This window comes from Bombina bombina, chromosome 4, assembly GCF_027579735.1.
Source record: "Bombina bombina isolate aBomBom1 chromosome 4, aBomBom1.pri, whole genome shotgun sequence".
In the NCBI taxonomy this organism is placed as follows: domain Eukaryota; kingdom Metazoa; phylum Chordata; class Amphibia; order Anura; family Bombinatoridae; genus Bombina; species Bombina bombina.
In genome coordinates this window covers 762290429-762308184 of record NC_069502.1, presented here as the reverse complement: position 1 = coordinate 762308184, position 17756 = coordinate 762290429, and the positions used below count along the sequence as shown (strand labels likewise).

At 41.1% G+C, this 17756-nt stretch overlaps 1 protein-coding gene across 4 annotated transcripts in view; it reads right to left on the bottom strand.

The window, feature by feature from the left end:
- TBCE (tubulin folding cofactor E) overlaps positions 1–17756 on the bottom strand; it is a 143651-nt gene that overhangs the window by 24814 nt on the left and 101081 nt on the right. For all 4 annotated transcript variants that reach the window (XR_008402069.1, XR_008402070.1, XM_053711076.1 and 1 more), the window contains exons 13-14: positions 8486–8639; positions 5580–5648 (exon numbers count right to left, since the gene is read on the bottom strand). Coding sequence is in view for 2 of the 4 variants with exons in the window: in XM_053711076.1 (XP_053567051.1) it covers positions 5580–5648; positions 8486–8639 (223 nt within the window). In the remaining 2 variants the exon portion in view is untranslated. The remainder of the gene's footprint in view (positions 1–5579; positions 5649–8485; positions 8640–17756) is intronic.

Here is a 17756-nt window from a genome sequence, read left to right as displayed (position 1 = left end):
TGGTCCTGACTTGAAAGAGATTATCTCTGATATCACTGGGGGTAAGGGCCACGCCCTTCCTCAGGATCGGCCTTTCAAGGCAAAAAATAGGCCTAATTTTCGTCCCTTTCGTAAAAACGGACCAGCCCAAGGTGCTACGTCCTCTAAGCAAGAGGGTAATACTTCTCAGGCCAAGCCAGCTTGGAGACCAATGCAAGGCTGGAACAAGGGAAAGCAGGCCAAGAAACCTGTCACTGCTACCAAGACAGCATGAAATATTGGCCCCCGATCCGGGACCGGATCTGGTGGGGGGCAGACTCTCTCTCTTCGCTCAGGCTTGGGCAAGAGATGTTCTGGATCCTTGGGCGCTAGAAATAGTCTCCCAGGGTTATCTTCTGGAATTCAAGGGACTTCCCCCAAGGGGGAGGTTCCACAGGTCGCAGTTGTCTTCAGACCACATAAAAAGACAGGCGTTCTTACATTGTGTAGAAGACCTGTTAAAAATGGGAGTGATTCATCCTGTTCCATTAAGAGAACAAGGGATGGGGTTCTACTCCAATCTGTTCATAGTTCCCAAAAAAGAGGGAACGTTCAGACCAATCCTAGATCTCAAGATCTTAAACAAATTTCTCAAGGTCCCATCGTTCAAGATGGAAACCATTCGAACTATCCTTCCTTCCATCCAGGAAGGTCAATTCATGACCACGGTGGATTTAAAGGATGCGTATCTACATATTCCTATCCACAAGGAACATCATCGGTTCCTAAGGTTTGCATTCCTGGACAAACATTACCAGTGCTAAGACCAAGGGGCATTGCAGTAGTACCTTACCTGGACGACATTCTGATTCAAGCGTCGTCCCTTCCTCAAGCAAAGGCTCACACGGACATTGTCCTGGCCTTTCTCAGATCTCACGGCTGGAAAGTGAACGTGGAAAAGAGTTCTCTATCCCCGTCTACAAGGGTTCCCTTCTTGGGAACAATTATAGACTCCTTAGAAATGAGGATCTTTCTAACAGAGGCCAGAAAAACAAAGCTTCTGGACTCTTGTCGGATACTTCATTCCGTTCCTCTTCCTTCCATAGCTCAGTGCATGGAAGTGATCGGGTTGATGGTGGCGGCGATGGACATAGTTCCTTTTGCGCGCATTCATCTAAGACCATTACAACTGTGCATGCTCAGTCAGTGGAATGGGGACTATACAGACTTGTCTCCGAAGATACAAGTAAATCAGAGGACCAGAGACTCACTCCGTTGGTGGCTGTCCCCGGACAATCTGTCTCAAGGGATGATGTTCCACAGACCAGAGTGGGTCATTGTCACGACCGACGCCAGTCTGATAGGCTGGGGCGCGGTCTGGGGATCCCTGAAAGCTCAGGGTCTTTGGTCTCGGGAAGAATCTCTTCTACCGATAAATATTCTGGAACTGAGAGCGATATTCAATGCGCTCCAGGCCTGGCCCCAGCTTGCGAGGACCAGGTTCATTCGGTTTCAATCAGACAACATGACGACTGTTGCGTACATCAACCATCAGGGGGGAACAAGGAGTTCCCTAGCGATGGAAGAAGTAACCAAAATTATTCTTTGGGCGGAGTCTCACTCCTGCCACCTGTCTGCTATCCACATCCCAGGAGTGGAAAATTGGGAAGCGGATTTTCTGAGTCGTCAGACATTGCATCCGGGGGAGTGGGAACTCCATCCGGAAATCTTTGCCCAAGTCACTCACCTGTGGGGCATTCCAGACATGGATCTGATGGCCTCTCGTCAGAACTTCAAAGTTCCTTGCTACGGGGCCAGATCCAGGGATCCCAAGGCGGCTCTAGTGGATGCACTAGTAGCACCTTGGACCTTCAAACTAGCTTATGTGTTCCCGCCATTTCCTCTCATCCCCAGGCTGATAGCCAGGATCAAGCAGGAGAGGGCGTCGGTGATCTTGATAGCTCCTGCGTGGCCACGCAGGACTTGGTATGCAGATCTGGTGAATATGTCATCGGCTCCACCTTGGAAGCTACCTTTGAGACGAGACCTTCTTGTTCAGGGTCCGTTCGAACATCCGAATCTGGTTTCACTCCAGCTGACTGCGTGGAGATTGAACGCTTGATTTTATCGAAGCGAGGATTCTCAGATTCTGTGATCGATACTCTGGTTCAGGCCAGAAAGCCTGTAACTAGAAAGATTTACCACAAAATTTGGAAAAAATATATCTGTTGGTGTGAATCTAAAGGATTCCCTTGGGACAAGGTTAAGATTCCTAGGATTCTATCCTTCCTTCAAGAAGGATTAGAAAAAGGATTATCGGCAAGTTCCCTGAAGGGACAGATTTCTGCCTTGTCGGTATTACTTCACAAAAAGCTGGCAGCTGTGCCAGATGTTCAAGCCTTTGTTCAGGCTCTGGTTAGAATCAAGCCTGTTTACAAATCTTTGACTCCTCCTTGGAGTCTCAATTTAGTTCTTTCAGTTCTTCAGGGGGTTCCGTTTGAACCCTTACATTCCGTTGATATTAAGTTATTATCTTGGAAAGTTTTGTTTTTAGTTGCGATTTCTTCTGCTAGAAGAGTCTCAGAATTATCTGCTCTGCAGTGTTCTCCTCCTTATCTGGTGTTCCATGCAGATAAGGTGGTTTTACGTACTAAACCTGGTTTTCTTCCAAAAGTTGTTTCTAACAAAAACATTAACCAGGAGATTATCGTGCCTTCTCTGTGTCCAAAACCAGTTTCAAAGAAGGAACGTTTGTTGCACAATTTGGATGTTGTTCGCGCTCTAAAATTCTATTTAGATGCTACAAAGGATTTTAGACAAACATCTTCCTTGTTTGTTGTTTATTCAGGTAAAAGGAGAGGTCAAAAAGCAACTTCTACCTCTCTCTCTTTTTGGATTAAAAGCATCATCAGATTGGCTTACGAGACTGCCGGACGGCAGCCTCCCGAAAGAATCACAGCTCATTCCACTAGGGCTGTGGCTTCCACATGGGCTTTCAAGAACGAGGCTTCTGTTGATCAGATATGTAGGGCAGCGACTTGGTCTTCACTGCACACTTTTACCAAATTTTACAAGTTTGATACTTTTGCTTCTTCTGAGGCTATTTTTGGGAGAAAGGTTTTGCAAGCCGTGGTGCCTTCCATTTAGGTGACCTGATTTGCTCCCTCCCTTCATCCGTGTCCTAAAGCTTTGGTATTGGTTCCCACAAGTAAGGATGACGCCGTGGACCGGACACACCTATGTTGGAGAAAACAGAATTTATGTTTACCTGATAAATTTCTTTCTCCAACGGTGTGTCCGGTCCACGGCCCGCCCTGGTTTTTTTAATCAGGTCTGATATTTTATTTTCTTTAACTACAGTCACCACGGTACCATATGGTTTCTCCTATGCAAATATTCCTCCTTAACGTCGGTCGAATGACTGGGGTAGGCGGAGCCTAGGAGGGATCATGTGACCAGCTTTGCTGGGCTCTTTGCCATTTCCTGTTGGGGAAGAGAATATCCCACAAGTAAGGATGACGCCGTGGACCGGACACACCGTTGGAGAAAGAAATTTATCAGGTAAACATAAATTCTGTTTTTAGAAGACAACCCAAAGTATTGAGCTAGGTCCATTTTGGTATATTTCATGCCACCATTTCACCGCCAAATGCGATCCAATAAAAAAAATTGTTCACTTTTTCACAAACTTTAGGTTTCTCACTGAAATTATTTACAAACCGCTTGTGCAATTATGGCACAAATGGTTGTAAATGCTTCTTGATCCCCTTTGTTCAGAAATAGCAGACATATATGGCATTGGCGTTGCTTTTTGGTAATTAGAAGGCCGCTAAATGCCACTGCACACCACGCGTATATTATGCCCAGCAGTGAAGGGGTTAGTTAGGGAGCATGTAGGGAGCTTGCAGGGTTAATTTTAGCTTTAGTGTAGTGTAGTAAACAACCCCAAGTATTGATCTAGGCCAATTTTGGTATATTTCATGCCACCATTTCACCGCCAAATGCGATTAAATAAAAAAACGTAATTTTTCACAATTTTAAGTTTCTCACTGAAATTATTTACAAGCAACTTGTGCAATTATGGCACAAATGGTTGTAAATGCTTCTCTGGGATCCCCTTTGTTCAAAAATGGCAGACATATATGGCTTTGGCATTGTTTTTTGGTAATTAGAATCCCGCTGCGCACCACACGTTTATTATGCCCAGCAGCGAAGGGGTTTATTAGGTAGCTTGCAGGGTTAATTTTAGCTTTAGTATAGAGATCAGCCTCCCACCTGAGACATCTCCCCCCCCTGATCCCTCCCAAACAGCTCCCACAATTGTCCCCGCCATCTTAAGTCTGCCAGTACTAAAATAAATGTTTTTGGGTGTTTTTTTGTTGTTGTTTTTTTTAAAAAACCAAACATATTCTGCTGTGTAGGATCCCCCTTAGCCCCCAACCTCCCTTATCCCCACTTTTCCACAAACTTTAGGTTTCTCACTGAAATGATTTACAAACAGCCTGTGCAATTGTGGCACAAATGGTTGTAAATGCTTCTATGGGATCCCCTTTGTTCAGAAATAGCAGACTTATATGGCTTTGGCGTTGCTTTTTGGTAATTGGAAGTCAGCTAAATGCCGCTGCGCACCACACGTGTAATATGCCCAGCAGTGAAGGGGTTTATTAGGTAGCTTGCATAGCTTGTAGGGAGCTTGCAGGGTTAATTTTAGCTTAAGTGTAGAGATCAGCCTCTCACTTGAGACATCTCACCACCTGATCCCTCCCAAACAGCTCCCACAATTGTCCCCTCCATCTTAAGTACTGGCAGAAAGTCTGCCAGTACTAAAATAAAAGTTTTTGTGGTTTTTTTTTTGTGTTTTTATTTTTTTAAAAACCAAACATATTCTTAGCCCCCAACCTCCCTTATCCCCCCCCAAACAGCTTTCTAACCCTCCCCCTCTACCTTATTGTGCGCCATCTTGGGAACTGGCAGCTGTCTGCCAGTACCCAGTTTGAGATAAAATAAGTTTTTTTTTAGAATCTACACAGGGTACGTCCTTGGTCGTTAAGGGCTTTTTTTTGTAGGACGTACCCTGTACGTCGTTGGTCCTTAAGGGGTTAAAGGGACAGTCAAGTCCAAAAAAAAACCCCATGATTTAAATAGGGCATGTAATTTTAAACAACTTAACAATTTACTTTTATCACCAATTTTGCTTTGTTCTCTTGGTATCCTTAGTTGAAAGCTAATGCTAGGAGGTTCATATGCTAATTTCTAAGACCTTGAAGACTGCCTCTAATCTGAATGCATTTTGACCACTAGATGGCGTTAGTTCATGTGTTTCATTACCCTGGAGTGAGCACTGTTTGGCTAAAATGCAAGTCTGTCAAAAGAACAGAAATAAGGGGGCAGTCTGCAGAGGCTTAGATACAAGATAATCACAGAGGTAAAAAGTGTTTTTATATAACTGTTGGGTATGTAAAACTGGGGAATGGGTAATAAAGGGATTATCTTTCTTTTTAAACAACAACAATTCTGGTGTTGACTGTCCCTTTAAGCTTTCTAAAATATTGATCTGCAGCCCTCATGTGTTAGGAAGTTGACCCTCACGGCTTTAAATTATACTGAACATAGCACCTTACTTAGCAATTGATTTTTCAGGGCAAATGGTTGTTGCTGTTTAAGTTCTCCTTCATCAGGCGCACCAAACTCTATAAAAAGAAGAGCATAAGTTAATAAATCTGAATTTTCCAAGGTTTGTAACCAAAAACTAAAATGCAGTTCAGAATAATAAGTAAACCATTGCCATTATATCCAATTCTCATTGTTTTGATACAGACCCAATTGTCAATAATCATCCCATGCTTTGTGTGTGGTCTCAACAAATGTGAGAGAAAAAGATCCACCATTCTCAGTCTAGTGCACCCTCTAGTCCTCACAGTGCTTTCTACTTTCACTTGATTGTAATGGTAAAACTGGAGTGAAAGGGATGTGAGTGGCACTAGGAAGGTTTTCCTGTTGAATAGTTTGTTTGCTGCTGGTATACCAAGTAATTTGAAACAGTTAATTTATTAATTTCAATAAAATCCTTAAGAACCAGTCATAAATCAATGTGCTGCCACTTTTCAGCACTGCTCCATATTTGATTTTTCTCTTCAAACAGCACTTTGCTCTGGCTGCACTGTGTTAAGGAAACCTTACAAAGAGCAGCCATAGCACAGCGCTGTTTGAAAAAAACAGACTGATGTGGAGCAACACTGATAAAATAAATCAATAGTTTTTGCAAGTGTTCCATTCTTTCTGCAGACATGCTGCATTTTCTGTGATGATATCTCAAATTACATCATGTTCTGCCTTCTTTGTGCACAAGTAGATTGTTAGTTTTTCCCAACTTTTGTGCTTCAATGGCTTCTATGGGGGAATACATTAACGCACGCACAATATTCAGCTTTTTACGTGCATCAGGTTAGAGTACGAGAGAAAACGTTTTACTTTCAACTTGTAATATGAGTTAGCAAGTGTAAAAACCTTACTTGAGCAGGAGCGTTAAATACTGCTCCACTTGTAATCTGGCCCTAAATGGGTTGAGTTTACAGGGAAATCATCTCTATTTTATTTCTTTCTATACACACACAAGCTTCATTATCTTATCTTTGTTTGCATACCAAAACCTAATAATAAGAGAGAACAATTGAAAATGAACATTTTATTACTTATATCTCCTACACTCCACTGGAAGTGTAATTTATTCTGCTTGCTATGTTTACATGTATATAGCTAATACGTAAAGGTGGGGATACAATAGACAAAATCAACAATTTCAAATACCAAAATAAAGGTAAAATAGCTTAGCTATTTGTAAACAATTTGATTTGCTGCAGCAGGTTAAACCGATAATTTGGATCAAATTAAAGGGTAGAACATTTTACAGTACACTGTGCCTTTAATATTAATACAACTGTCAAAATATACTGAAACTCAAAGTAAAGGATTTGACAAAAATCCCTTGTTCAGTTGTGCTTTCATGTGGCATCTTGGGGTAGGAGCTCAGATTTGAAGGTTTTGAATTTCCATTAAAGGGACACTGAACCCAACTTTTTTCTTTCATGATTCAGATAGAGCATGCAATTTTAAGCAACTTTCTAATTTACTCCTATTATCAAATTTTATTCATTCTCTTTGTATCTTTATGTGAAAAGCAAGAATGTAAGTTTAGATGCCGGCCCATTTTTGGTGAACAACCTGGGTAATTCTTGCTGATTGGTGGATAAATTCACCCACCAATAAACAAGTGCTGTCCAGGGTACTCAACCAAAAATTGTCTGGCTCCTTAGCTTAGATGCCTTCTTTTTCAAATAAAGATAACAAGAGAACGAAGAAAAACTGATAAAAGGAGTAAATTAGAAAGTGGCTTAAAATTGCATGCTCTATCTGAATCACAAAAGAAAAAAGTTGGGTTCAGTGTCCCTTTAAATGGATACTGAAACCAGGATTTTCCATGCATTTTTGTGACTGCATGAAAACCTATTAACATTATATATATTTTTTTTAATTTAGTAGTGATGAGAAGACCTTTTTATGTTGTGAAATTTTAATACTGAATAGTTAAACTGATTTTATGACAACATCACTGACATTTCAAAACAGTGCATCAGATATCCATAATACAAAACTGAAACAGTGAGGTTGAATGCAATAAAGCTATTCTAATGCTGATGCTAATGGTGTGGTGCAGGGTTTACTCGCTAGATTCTTAACCTGATTAGATGCAGTATGTGATAGAATGGTCTCTTATAGATATACATACAGCTTGCTTGTCTACAGTGCTGCTTTTGGAACCCTTTTAGATGAAAGCAGAGTTGGATGAGAATGGCTGGAGCTGTTAACAGAGTATCTGCATAGCTCTGTTATTACAATAAAGTCCTATACGCTGGCATGTGTTTCAGAATCACTATTAACATATGACAAGAAAACTCAAGGTACACTCACAAGGTAAACTCTAGTACAAGTTATAATTCAGGTTGCTTTAGCGTGGTGAATGTGTGCATAAGCTAAGGTAGGCTGTAAGGCGCAGCTCTGAACATGACCCAACCTCTTCCTATGTATGTAAGCAATCACAATACATGAGATATATAGGGAGAACCTGTGGCCCATGGTTACAAAGCAATTAATTAACATGGTCTTTAGAGGAGGCTGAGGGTACCTCAGGTCAGGATGTTCCAGCATTCACTTGCCAGAATCAGCAGAAACCCTATCAAGGTCTGCTGTGGGTTCCATCATCCCAGAGTGCAGCAAGGGCATCTAATGGAGTAACTGTGTATTGGCTAGAGGGGAGCTAGCATCTGTACTTAAAGGATACAGTGCTCAATTAATAAAACAGATGTTTTATCCATAAATATGCACTTTAATTGGCCCTCGGCAAAGAGAATTTTAATGTTTGTCATGCTTTATAGAATTGACCTTGATTATGAACATAATATTAATACTGTATAAAGAAATTATTTTTATATAATAAATTTAAAAATAAAAACGGTTTACTTTTACTTACTTTTTATAAGTTCAAGGTACCTTGGATGAGCTGTGAGAAACTCTACATTGGGCTTATTTAAATCTGGATTCTGACTTCCACCTGCTTTTAGCCAATCATTTCCAAACATTTTTCTGTAGTCAAGTTCAGCTCCCTTTCTTTCCTGTGCAAGAATCTGCAAGCAATAAGTAAAATACTTGTATTTTTTAACCAAACTAAGAAGAAAAAAAAAGCAAAATAGCAATGATTACAGAACTATATATAGAACTATATTGAAGGTATAAATACTGTGGAAAAGGTTAAAAAACATTTTAACTTACTAAAAATCTATTTATTGAACCTGGTCATTACTAGTAGGCTATTACAACTTTGAGAAAAACAAAATGTCTGAACCACTTATTGACTCACATGGGTTCCCAAAGGCACTTGTAAAATTATGTGTGTCTTCAGCCCTTCAGAATAAATGTTACCCAACACAGAAGTCCAAAAAGGTTTAGTCTCACTGTATACCCCCCTATTCCATCTTGTGGTTGTTCTTAATAGTCATGCAACAAACTATGTCTAGACAGACAGTAGAAATTTTATGATCCTGAAAAGATACTCAGAGAGAACTAGGAAAACAGTACAATATTAAACACAAATCAGGAATGATAAGGCAAGACACCAATTTATAAAAAACAAAACAAAATGTATGCTTACCTGATAAATGTATTTATTTCCAGATATGGTGAGTCCACGGCTTGAGTAATTACTGTTGGGAATATCACTCCTGGCCAGCAGGAGGAGGAAAAGAGCACCACCGTTAAACTGTTATGTATCACTCCCTTACCCACAACCCCCAGTCATTCGACCGAAGGGAAATGTTGAAAAAGGAGTAACACAAGGTGTAGAGGTGCCTGAGGTTATAGTTAAAAAGGGTGGGGCCGTGGACTCACCATATTCAAAAATAAATAAATTTATCAGGTAACATAAATTTTGTTTCTCTTTCCTAAGATATGGTGAGTCCGCGGCTTTGAGTAATTACTGTTGGGAACCAATACCCAAGCTAGAGGACATGGATAATTAGGGAGGGACAAGACAGGCAGTCCTAAACAGAAGGCACCACCGCTTGAAGAACCTTTCTCCAAAAAGAAGCCTCAGCCGAGGCAAAAGTATAAAATTTGTAAAATTTTGAAAAAGCATGTAGAGAAGACCAAGTTGCAGCCTTGCAAATTTGTTCCACAGAAGCTTCATTTTTGAAAGCCCAAGAAGAGGCAACAGCTCTTGTGGAATGAGCCGTAATTCTCTCAGAAGGCTGCTGTCCAGCAGTATCATAAGCCAAACGAATTATACTTCGCAACCAAAAAGAAAGAGTAGTAGCAGAAGCTTTTTGACCTTTACGTTTCCCAGAGAAACAGACAAAGAGGGCAGAGGACTGGCGAAAATCCTTAGTCGCCTGTAAGTAGAATTTAAAAGCACGTACAACATCCAAATTGTGTAACAAACGTTCTTGGAAAGAAGAAGGATTAGGACACAGAGAGGTAACAACAATTTCCTGATTGATATTTCTATTAGAAACAACCTTAAGAAGGAAACCTAACTTAGTACGAAGAACCGCCTTATCGGCATGAAAAATAAGATAAGGGGAATCACACTGCAGAGCTGAGAGTTCTGAGAATCTTCGAGCAGAAGAGATAGCAACAAGAAACAAAACCTTCCAAGATAACAACTTAATAAGTCTATGGAATGCAACGGCTCAAACTGAGCCAGTTGTAAAACTTTAAGAACAAGATTAAGGCGCCTGACAAAAAGATTGCACATTTGGCACATCCGCCAAACGTTTATGTAGTAAAACAGATAAAGCAGAAATCTGACCCTTCAGGGTACTGACTGAGAATCCCTTCTCCAGGCCTTCCTGAAGAAAAGATAAAATTCTAGGAATTCTAATCCTACTCCAAGAGTAGCCCTTGGATTCACACCATTAATGATATTTACGCCATATCTTATAGTAAATCTTTCTAGTAACAGGCTTGCGAGCCTGAATCATGGTCTTTCCTCACAGGTAGTTTCCAAGGTTGGAGAGATGACATCTCCACTAGGTCTGCAAACCAGATCCTGCGAGGCCACGCAGGGGCTATTAGAATCACCAACCCCCTCTCCTGTTTGATATGAGCAATGATTTGTGGAAGGAGAGCAAACGGAGGAAACAGGTATGTCAACCTGAAAACCAAAGGAACCACCAGAGCATCTATCAGAACGGCCTGCGGATCTCTTGACCTTGAACCGTACCTTGGAGCTCTGACAGGATGCCATCAGATCTAACTCCGGCACCCCCCATTTGAGGACTAAGCTGGAAAACACCTCTGGATGGAGTTCCCACTCCCCGGGATGAAAAGTCTGTCTGCTCAGAAAATCCGCTTCCCAGTTGTCTACTCCTGGAATGTGGATGGCAGATAGACAGCAATTGTGGGTCTCTGCCCACTGAAGAATCCAAGTAACTTCCTTCATGGCTAAGGAACGCTAGTTCCTCCCTGGTGATTGATGTAAGCCACAGAGGTTATGTTGTCTGACTGGAACCTGATAAACTGGGCTTAGGACAACTGAGGCCAAGCCAATAGAGTAAATTGTAAATCGCCCTCAACACCAAGATGTTGATGGGAAGAGCAGACTCCTCCTGAGTCCAAAGGCTATGAGCTTTTAACGAGTTTCAGACTGCTCCCCAGGCCAGCAGGCTGGCGTCCCCAGGAAGGTCTCTGAAAGCATGTGCCCTGAGACAGATGTTTCTGAGAAATCCACCACGGGAGAGAATCCCTTGATGACTGATCTAACTCTATTCTGTGAGATAGATCCGCATGGTCTCCATTCCATTGTCGGAGCATGCACAACTGGAGAGCTCTCAAATGGAATCAAGCAAAAGGAATGATGTCCATGGAAGCCACCATCAGACTGTATACCTCCATACATTGAGCCACTGAAGGATGAGCAGAAGCCTGAAGAGAGAGGCAAGAGGAAATGATTTTGTTTTTCCTGACCTCTGTCAGAAAAATCTTCATCAATAGAGAATCTATTATGGTCCCTAAGAACACTACTCTTGTAGCAGGGGAAAGGGAGCATTTTCCAGATTCCCATTCCATCCGTGGGAACAAAGAAAACACAACAATATCTGTGTGTGAGATTTTGCTTGTTGAAAAGATGGCGCCTGAACCAATATGTCGTCCAGGTAGGGTGCCACAGCAATTCCACAAGAAAGGATCACTACCAAAAGAGCCCCCAGAACCTTTGAAAAAAATTCTGGGAGCCGTGGCTAGACCAAATGGAAGGGCCACGAACTGGAAATGTTTGTCCAGAAAGGCAAATCTCAGGAATCTGTGATAGTCCCTGTGAATAGGAACATGAAGATACACATCCTTTAGGTCTATGGTTGTCATGAACTGATCCTCTTGTACTAAAGGAAGAATGGAGCGTATAGTCTCCATCTTGAAGGATGGAACTTTGAGAAACTTATTTAGACACTTCAAGTCTAGATTGGGACGGAAAGTTCCCTCTTTTTTGGGAACCACAAATAGATTGGAGTAGAACCCGAGACCCTGTTCTTGCACTGGAAAAGATGTTGTATACATTTCAAGAACGTCTCTCTCTTTATCTGGTCTGCAGATAATCTTAAGAGAAGGAATCTGCCTCTGGCAGGAAAAGTCTTGAATTCCAATTTGTAACCCTGGGATACTATGTCCACAGTCCAGGGATCTGGGACATCTCGTATCCAGGCTTGAGAGAACTGAGAAAGTCTGCCCCCCACCTGATCCGATCCCGGTTCGGGGGCAAACCCTTCATGCAGATTTGGAATCAGTTGCATGTTTCTTTTATTGTTTCCCTTTGTTCCAAGACTGATCGGGTTTCCAAGAAGACTTGGCTTGTTCCTGCTTAGAAGAAGAAGGGGAAGTCTTTCCTCTGAAATTATGAAAGGAACGAAAATTACTCTGATGTCCTTTAGGCCTATTCTTCTTATCTTGAGGTAGAAAAGAACCTTTTCCACCCATAATAGAGATAATTTCTCCCAAACCGGGTCCAAACAAGGTATTGCCCTTGTAAGGAATCACCAGAAGCTTGACTTTAGAGGAAACGTCCGCAGACCAGGATTTCAACCATAATGCCCTGCGGGCTAGGACAGCGAAACTAGAAGTTTTAGCTCCTAGTCTAACAACCTGAAAAATGGCATTTGCAAAAAAGGAATTGGCCAATTTAAGAGCTTTAATCCTATCTTGAATTTCATCCAAGGAAGTCTCTACTTGAAGAGAATCAGACAAGTGGTCGAACCAATAAGATGCCGCACTAGTCACGGTGGCAATACACACCGCAGGTTGCCATTGGAGACCTTGATGAACATAAATCTTTTTCAAATAGGCCTCCAGCTTCTTGTCCATCGGATCCTTAAAAGAGCAGCTATCCTCAATAGGAAACGTGGTTATCTTAGCCAGAGTGGAAATGGCCCCTTCAACTTTGGGTACAGTATACCAAGGGTCTTTAATAGAGTCCTCGACAGAAAACATTTTCTTAAAAATGGGAGATTGGGAAAAAGACACCCCTAGTTTCTACCATTCCTGTGAGATAATCTCCCTAGCACAGTCCGGCACAGGAAAAACCTCAGAAGTGGAAGGTTCATCAAAGAAACTATTAAGTTTACTAGATTTCTTAGGAGTGACAATGACAGGGGTATCGGAGTGAGTCATCTAAAGAAGCTAAAACCTCCTTTAACAATACACAAAGGTGTTCAAGCTTAAATCTGAAGGATACCACCTCAGTCTCAGAAGAAGGAATTAAACTGTCCGAATCTGAGATTTCACCCTCAGAAAGTCCCGATGTATCTTCCTCATCAGACTTATGAGAAAGGGCAACTTGAGAAGCAGAACTGAGGACAGGCACCTTACTTTCTGAATTTCTAGATTTCCTCTTGAATTTTCCCTGTAATCTGGGAATGGCAGCTAATGCCGCTGAAGATACCTGGGTAGATATTTCTGCTTTTAAAAAAACTCCACTAGAAGTTATAGAGGAACAGCAGGACACTGCATGTGACGCCATTGAGGCTTGGGACGTAGTAGGAGAAAGCTGAGGTATTATTTTAACAGCATCATCCTGAGAGACATTAGGCTCAAAATTTTTACCTTTATTTTGCAAGGTTTTCTTGACACATGAAGAACAAAATTGCATAGGAGCTGCAATTTGTGCATCTAAACATAATAAGCATGAATTCATGAGAGCAGGCAAACAGTGAAACAGTAAATAAACTTGTACAGATAAGTTTAAAATATTTTAATATTTAATTAAAAACATAATTTATGCTTACCTGATAAATTTATTTCTCTTGTAGTGTATCCAGTCCACGGATCATCCATTACTTGTGGGATATTCTCCTTCCCAACAGGAAGTTGCAAGAGGATCACCCACAGCAGAGCTGCTATATAGCTCCTCCCCTAACTGTCATATCCAGTCATTCGACCGAAAACAAACAGAGAAAGGAGAAACCATAGGGTGCAGTGGTGACTGTAGTTTAATTAAAATTTAGACCTGTCTTAAAAGGACAGGGCGGGCCGTGGACTGTATACACTACAAGATAAATAAATTTATCAGGTAAGCATAAATTATGTTTTCTCTTGTTAAGTGTATCCAGTCCACGGATCATCCATTACTTGTGGGATACCAATACCAAAGCTAAAGTACACGGATGATGGGAGGGACAAGGCAGGATTAAGCGGAAGGAACCACTGCCTGAAGAACCTTTCTCCCAAACACAGCCTCCGAAGAAGCAAAAGTATCAAATTTGTAAAATTTTGAAAAAGTGTGAAGCGAAGACCAAGTCGCAGCCTTGCAAATCTGTTCAACAGAGGCCTCATTTTTGAAGGCCCAGGTGGAAGCCACAGCTCTAGTAGAATGAGCTGTAATCCTTTCAGGGGGCTGCTGTCCAGCAGTCTCATAGGCTAGGCGTTTTACGCTCCGAAGCCAAAAGGAAAGAGAGGTTGCCGAAGCTTTTTGACCTCTCCTCTGTCCTGATAATCCTTTGTCCAAGCCCTCTTGGAGAAAAGACAATATTCTAGGAATCCTAACCTTACTCCATGAGTAATTCTTGGATTCACACCAATAAAGATATTTAATCCATATCTTGTGGTAGATTTTCCTGGTAACAGGCTTTCGTGCCTGTATTAAAGTATCAATGACTGACTCGGAGAAGCCACGCTTTGATAGAATCAAGCGTTCAATCTCCATGCAGTCAGTCTCAGAGAAATTAGATTTGGATGATTGATTGAAGAATAAACTAAGTATAAAACACCACACTCCTCTTACGACCTCCATCTTGGTTGAGGCTTGCAAAAGAATGACTGGATATGACAGTTACGGGAGGAGCTATATAGCAGCTCTGCTGTGGGTGATCCTCTTGCAACTTCCTGTTGGGAAGGAGAATATCCCACAAGTAATGGATGATCCGTGGACTGGATACACTTAACAAGAGAAATAAGCTAAGGAAAAATCCACTTTAAATTGTATCCCAAATTAGGATCGATCCCCAGCTAAAATTATGTGAGAAAAGTTAAGAAAAAACATTTAATACACCTCAAATTAACTCAATTACTGAGGTGCCTTACTGCTACCAATTAAGACCGGATCACACAGAAATGGAGAAAAACAACTTTTTCCTCAGAAAAGTTATGAAGTAAAGTGACCGCAACTGTCAAGCTCAAATTACTGCTGCGACATAGAGAGGCACTAAAAATAGCTTCCAGGTACACCGAGTACCAGAAATAACCGTTTTTTCAAAACGGACAGTTCAAAATGTTGCATCACTTTATTTTAAAGAAAAGGGGAAATGAATAAGCTGCTGAAATAAAAAAAAATCAGCCTTACTTTCAGTTTAAACTTGAATTGTTTTATCAAGTAAATATGTGTCAGAAAATAAAGCCTAATAAAAACATTTTACCCTTTCTGTTAAAAAGAGTTTAAATGTTAGTCTCACACATGCTACAGTGCCTGCTTCATGCCCCAGTGTAACCCATACAACAGGATGATCTATGTCCCAATAAAAAAGCAGTGTCTTTTAATTTGTTAAGTGCATGGTCTCCCCAACTGGAAAAAAAAGCACTTACCTGCTCCGTTGTCCGGCATGTAGACAGTTACAAGGTATGAGAAGACACAGTTCTTCACAGAGACCTTTGAAAAAAATAGAACAGAGTAGCCAACTCTGGTTTTCTAAACTAGGGCAGCAATTGTTAGGAAAACGCAGTAAGTACCTCTTTACAAGTTCCTAACTGCTTTAAAGCCACCACTAACCGGCTACAAGCAATGACGTGGAATACGGCTATACCCCAAAACTTGCTTGTAGATGAAATCTAAATTTTTCTTCAGACACCTAAACTTTACCTCCTCCATGCACCGAAGGCAAAGAGAATGACTGGGGGTTGTGGGTAAGGGAGTGATACTTAGCAGTTTAACTGTGGTGCTCTTTGCCTCCTCCTGCTGGCCAGGAGTGATATCCCCAACAGTAATTACTCAAGCCATGGACTCACCATATCTTAGGAAAGAAATCTGTTGAGGAACAATACTGCAGCTGTGTGATAAAACTGTCATATAGTGTGCTTAGTTGCAGTGACTATGTAGTAACTGTACCCTTTAATAGTGCTGTAAGTGTGACATAAAACTTGATGTCTGTCTAAGTAGTAACTGTACCCTTTGTAGCCTGTGTGCTGTGTGAGACATGCAGGTACTTATGCAGCAAATGTCTCCTCCACTGTTCTTACCCATATTCCTAAGGATACAGCAGAAAGTCCATCCTGTACTGTAACTAACAGTAGAGGATATACTGAGGGAGTACATATTCATGGTAAGAAGCTGAAGGAACTATCTCAGGGACACCAGCTGCAGGCTTGTGACCACAACTCCATAGAGGAGATTTACATTGCACAGCCACTACCATGTATCTCTCTTACAGGAACTATACATTGAGGGAACATTTGGGATTAATATACCTGTAATTCTTCAATACATCCTGAACACCTCAATCATTACCTTCTTCTTGGCAAGGCAAAGAACTACTGGGGAGGGAAAGGGAAGTAAGAAGGATACTTAAAGCTCTAGTGTAGGGTGTCTTTGCCTCCTGCAGGTGGCCAGGAGATAAATCCCTACAAGTAAGGATTTTTGTGGACTCTCATCACTTAGAAAGAAAAGTCCCAGAGATGATTATATGTAATACAGTTCTATTTAACAGAGTTTTGTAGGTCTATTTGGACAAATATGAGGATTTAGAAGTTGAGTATCCTCAATATATATTTTATAGGTCATATGAGATATCAAGATGGATAACTGCAAGATAAATAAAGGGATGGGAAAAGCCTAGTGCCGGCTTTATTATATTTTAGTTTCTAAAACTCCATTCCAGTCTAACTAGGCACTGTCTGCCTTTTCTTACACTTGGAAGATGTTGTTCTGTTGCTCTGCACTTGTGTTCTAACATTGTTAACTGTAAAAATGTTGTTACAATTTGCAGAGAAGTGGAGGACGTAGCTACTACATCAATAGGGTACTTGAGGCATTAAATATAACCTTGATATAAAGTACAGTAATGCAGCAATGCCATGTACTGGGGAAAATAAAGTACAATACTACCATAGACATGAGGCAACATAAATTGCAACAAAATATAGTAAAGACAGACCTAAGAGAGATATGTTAACCAATTTAGAAATCATTAATAATAAAAAAAAATCTATTATAAAGGCCCCCCTTGCTCCAGGTATAGAGAATCTTACCCCCTTCCTTACATAATGCTCAGAGTCTAGTGAGAATAAAGGCAGCCAGCAGTGTGAAGCTGAGGAAAAGAGCACACAGAAATGCTGTTTTAATAGCAGGAAAAGAAAATATTAACGCTCTCGGCTCCAGAGAAAATAATCTGCCACGCTCTCAGATAATGAAAAGTGTTAACCGCAAAGACCAAAAAAGGGGAAATGCTTAAAGCCGTCTCTGAGATAAAATTTAAAGCAGTAACCCTTAAATTGGAAATACCTTTAAGCACATCCAAGATTTAGCAACCTGAGAAAGTAATAAAATCACATACACCTAGATTACGAGTTTTGCGTTAGAAGCTGTGCGGTGCTAACAAGCAGTTTATGCTCACCGCTCACTTGCAGACAACGCTGGTATTACAAGTTTTTACAAACCCGGCGTTAACCGCAAAAAAGTGAGCGAAGAGCAAAATTTTGCTCCCCATCTCACCTCAATACCAGCGCTGCTTACATTAGCGGTGAGCTGCTAAAACGTGCTCGTGCATGAT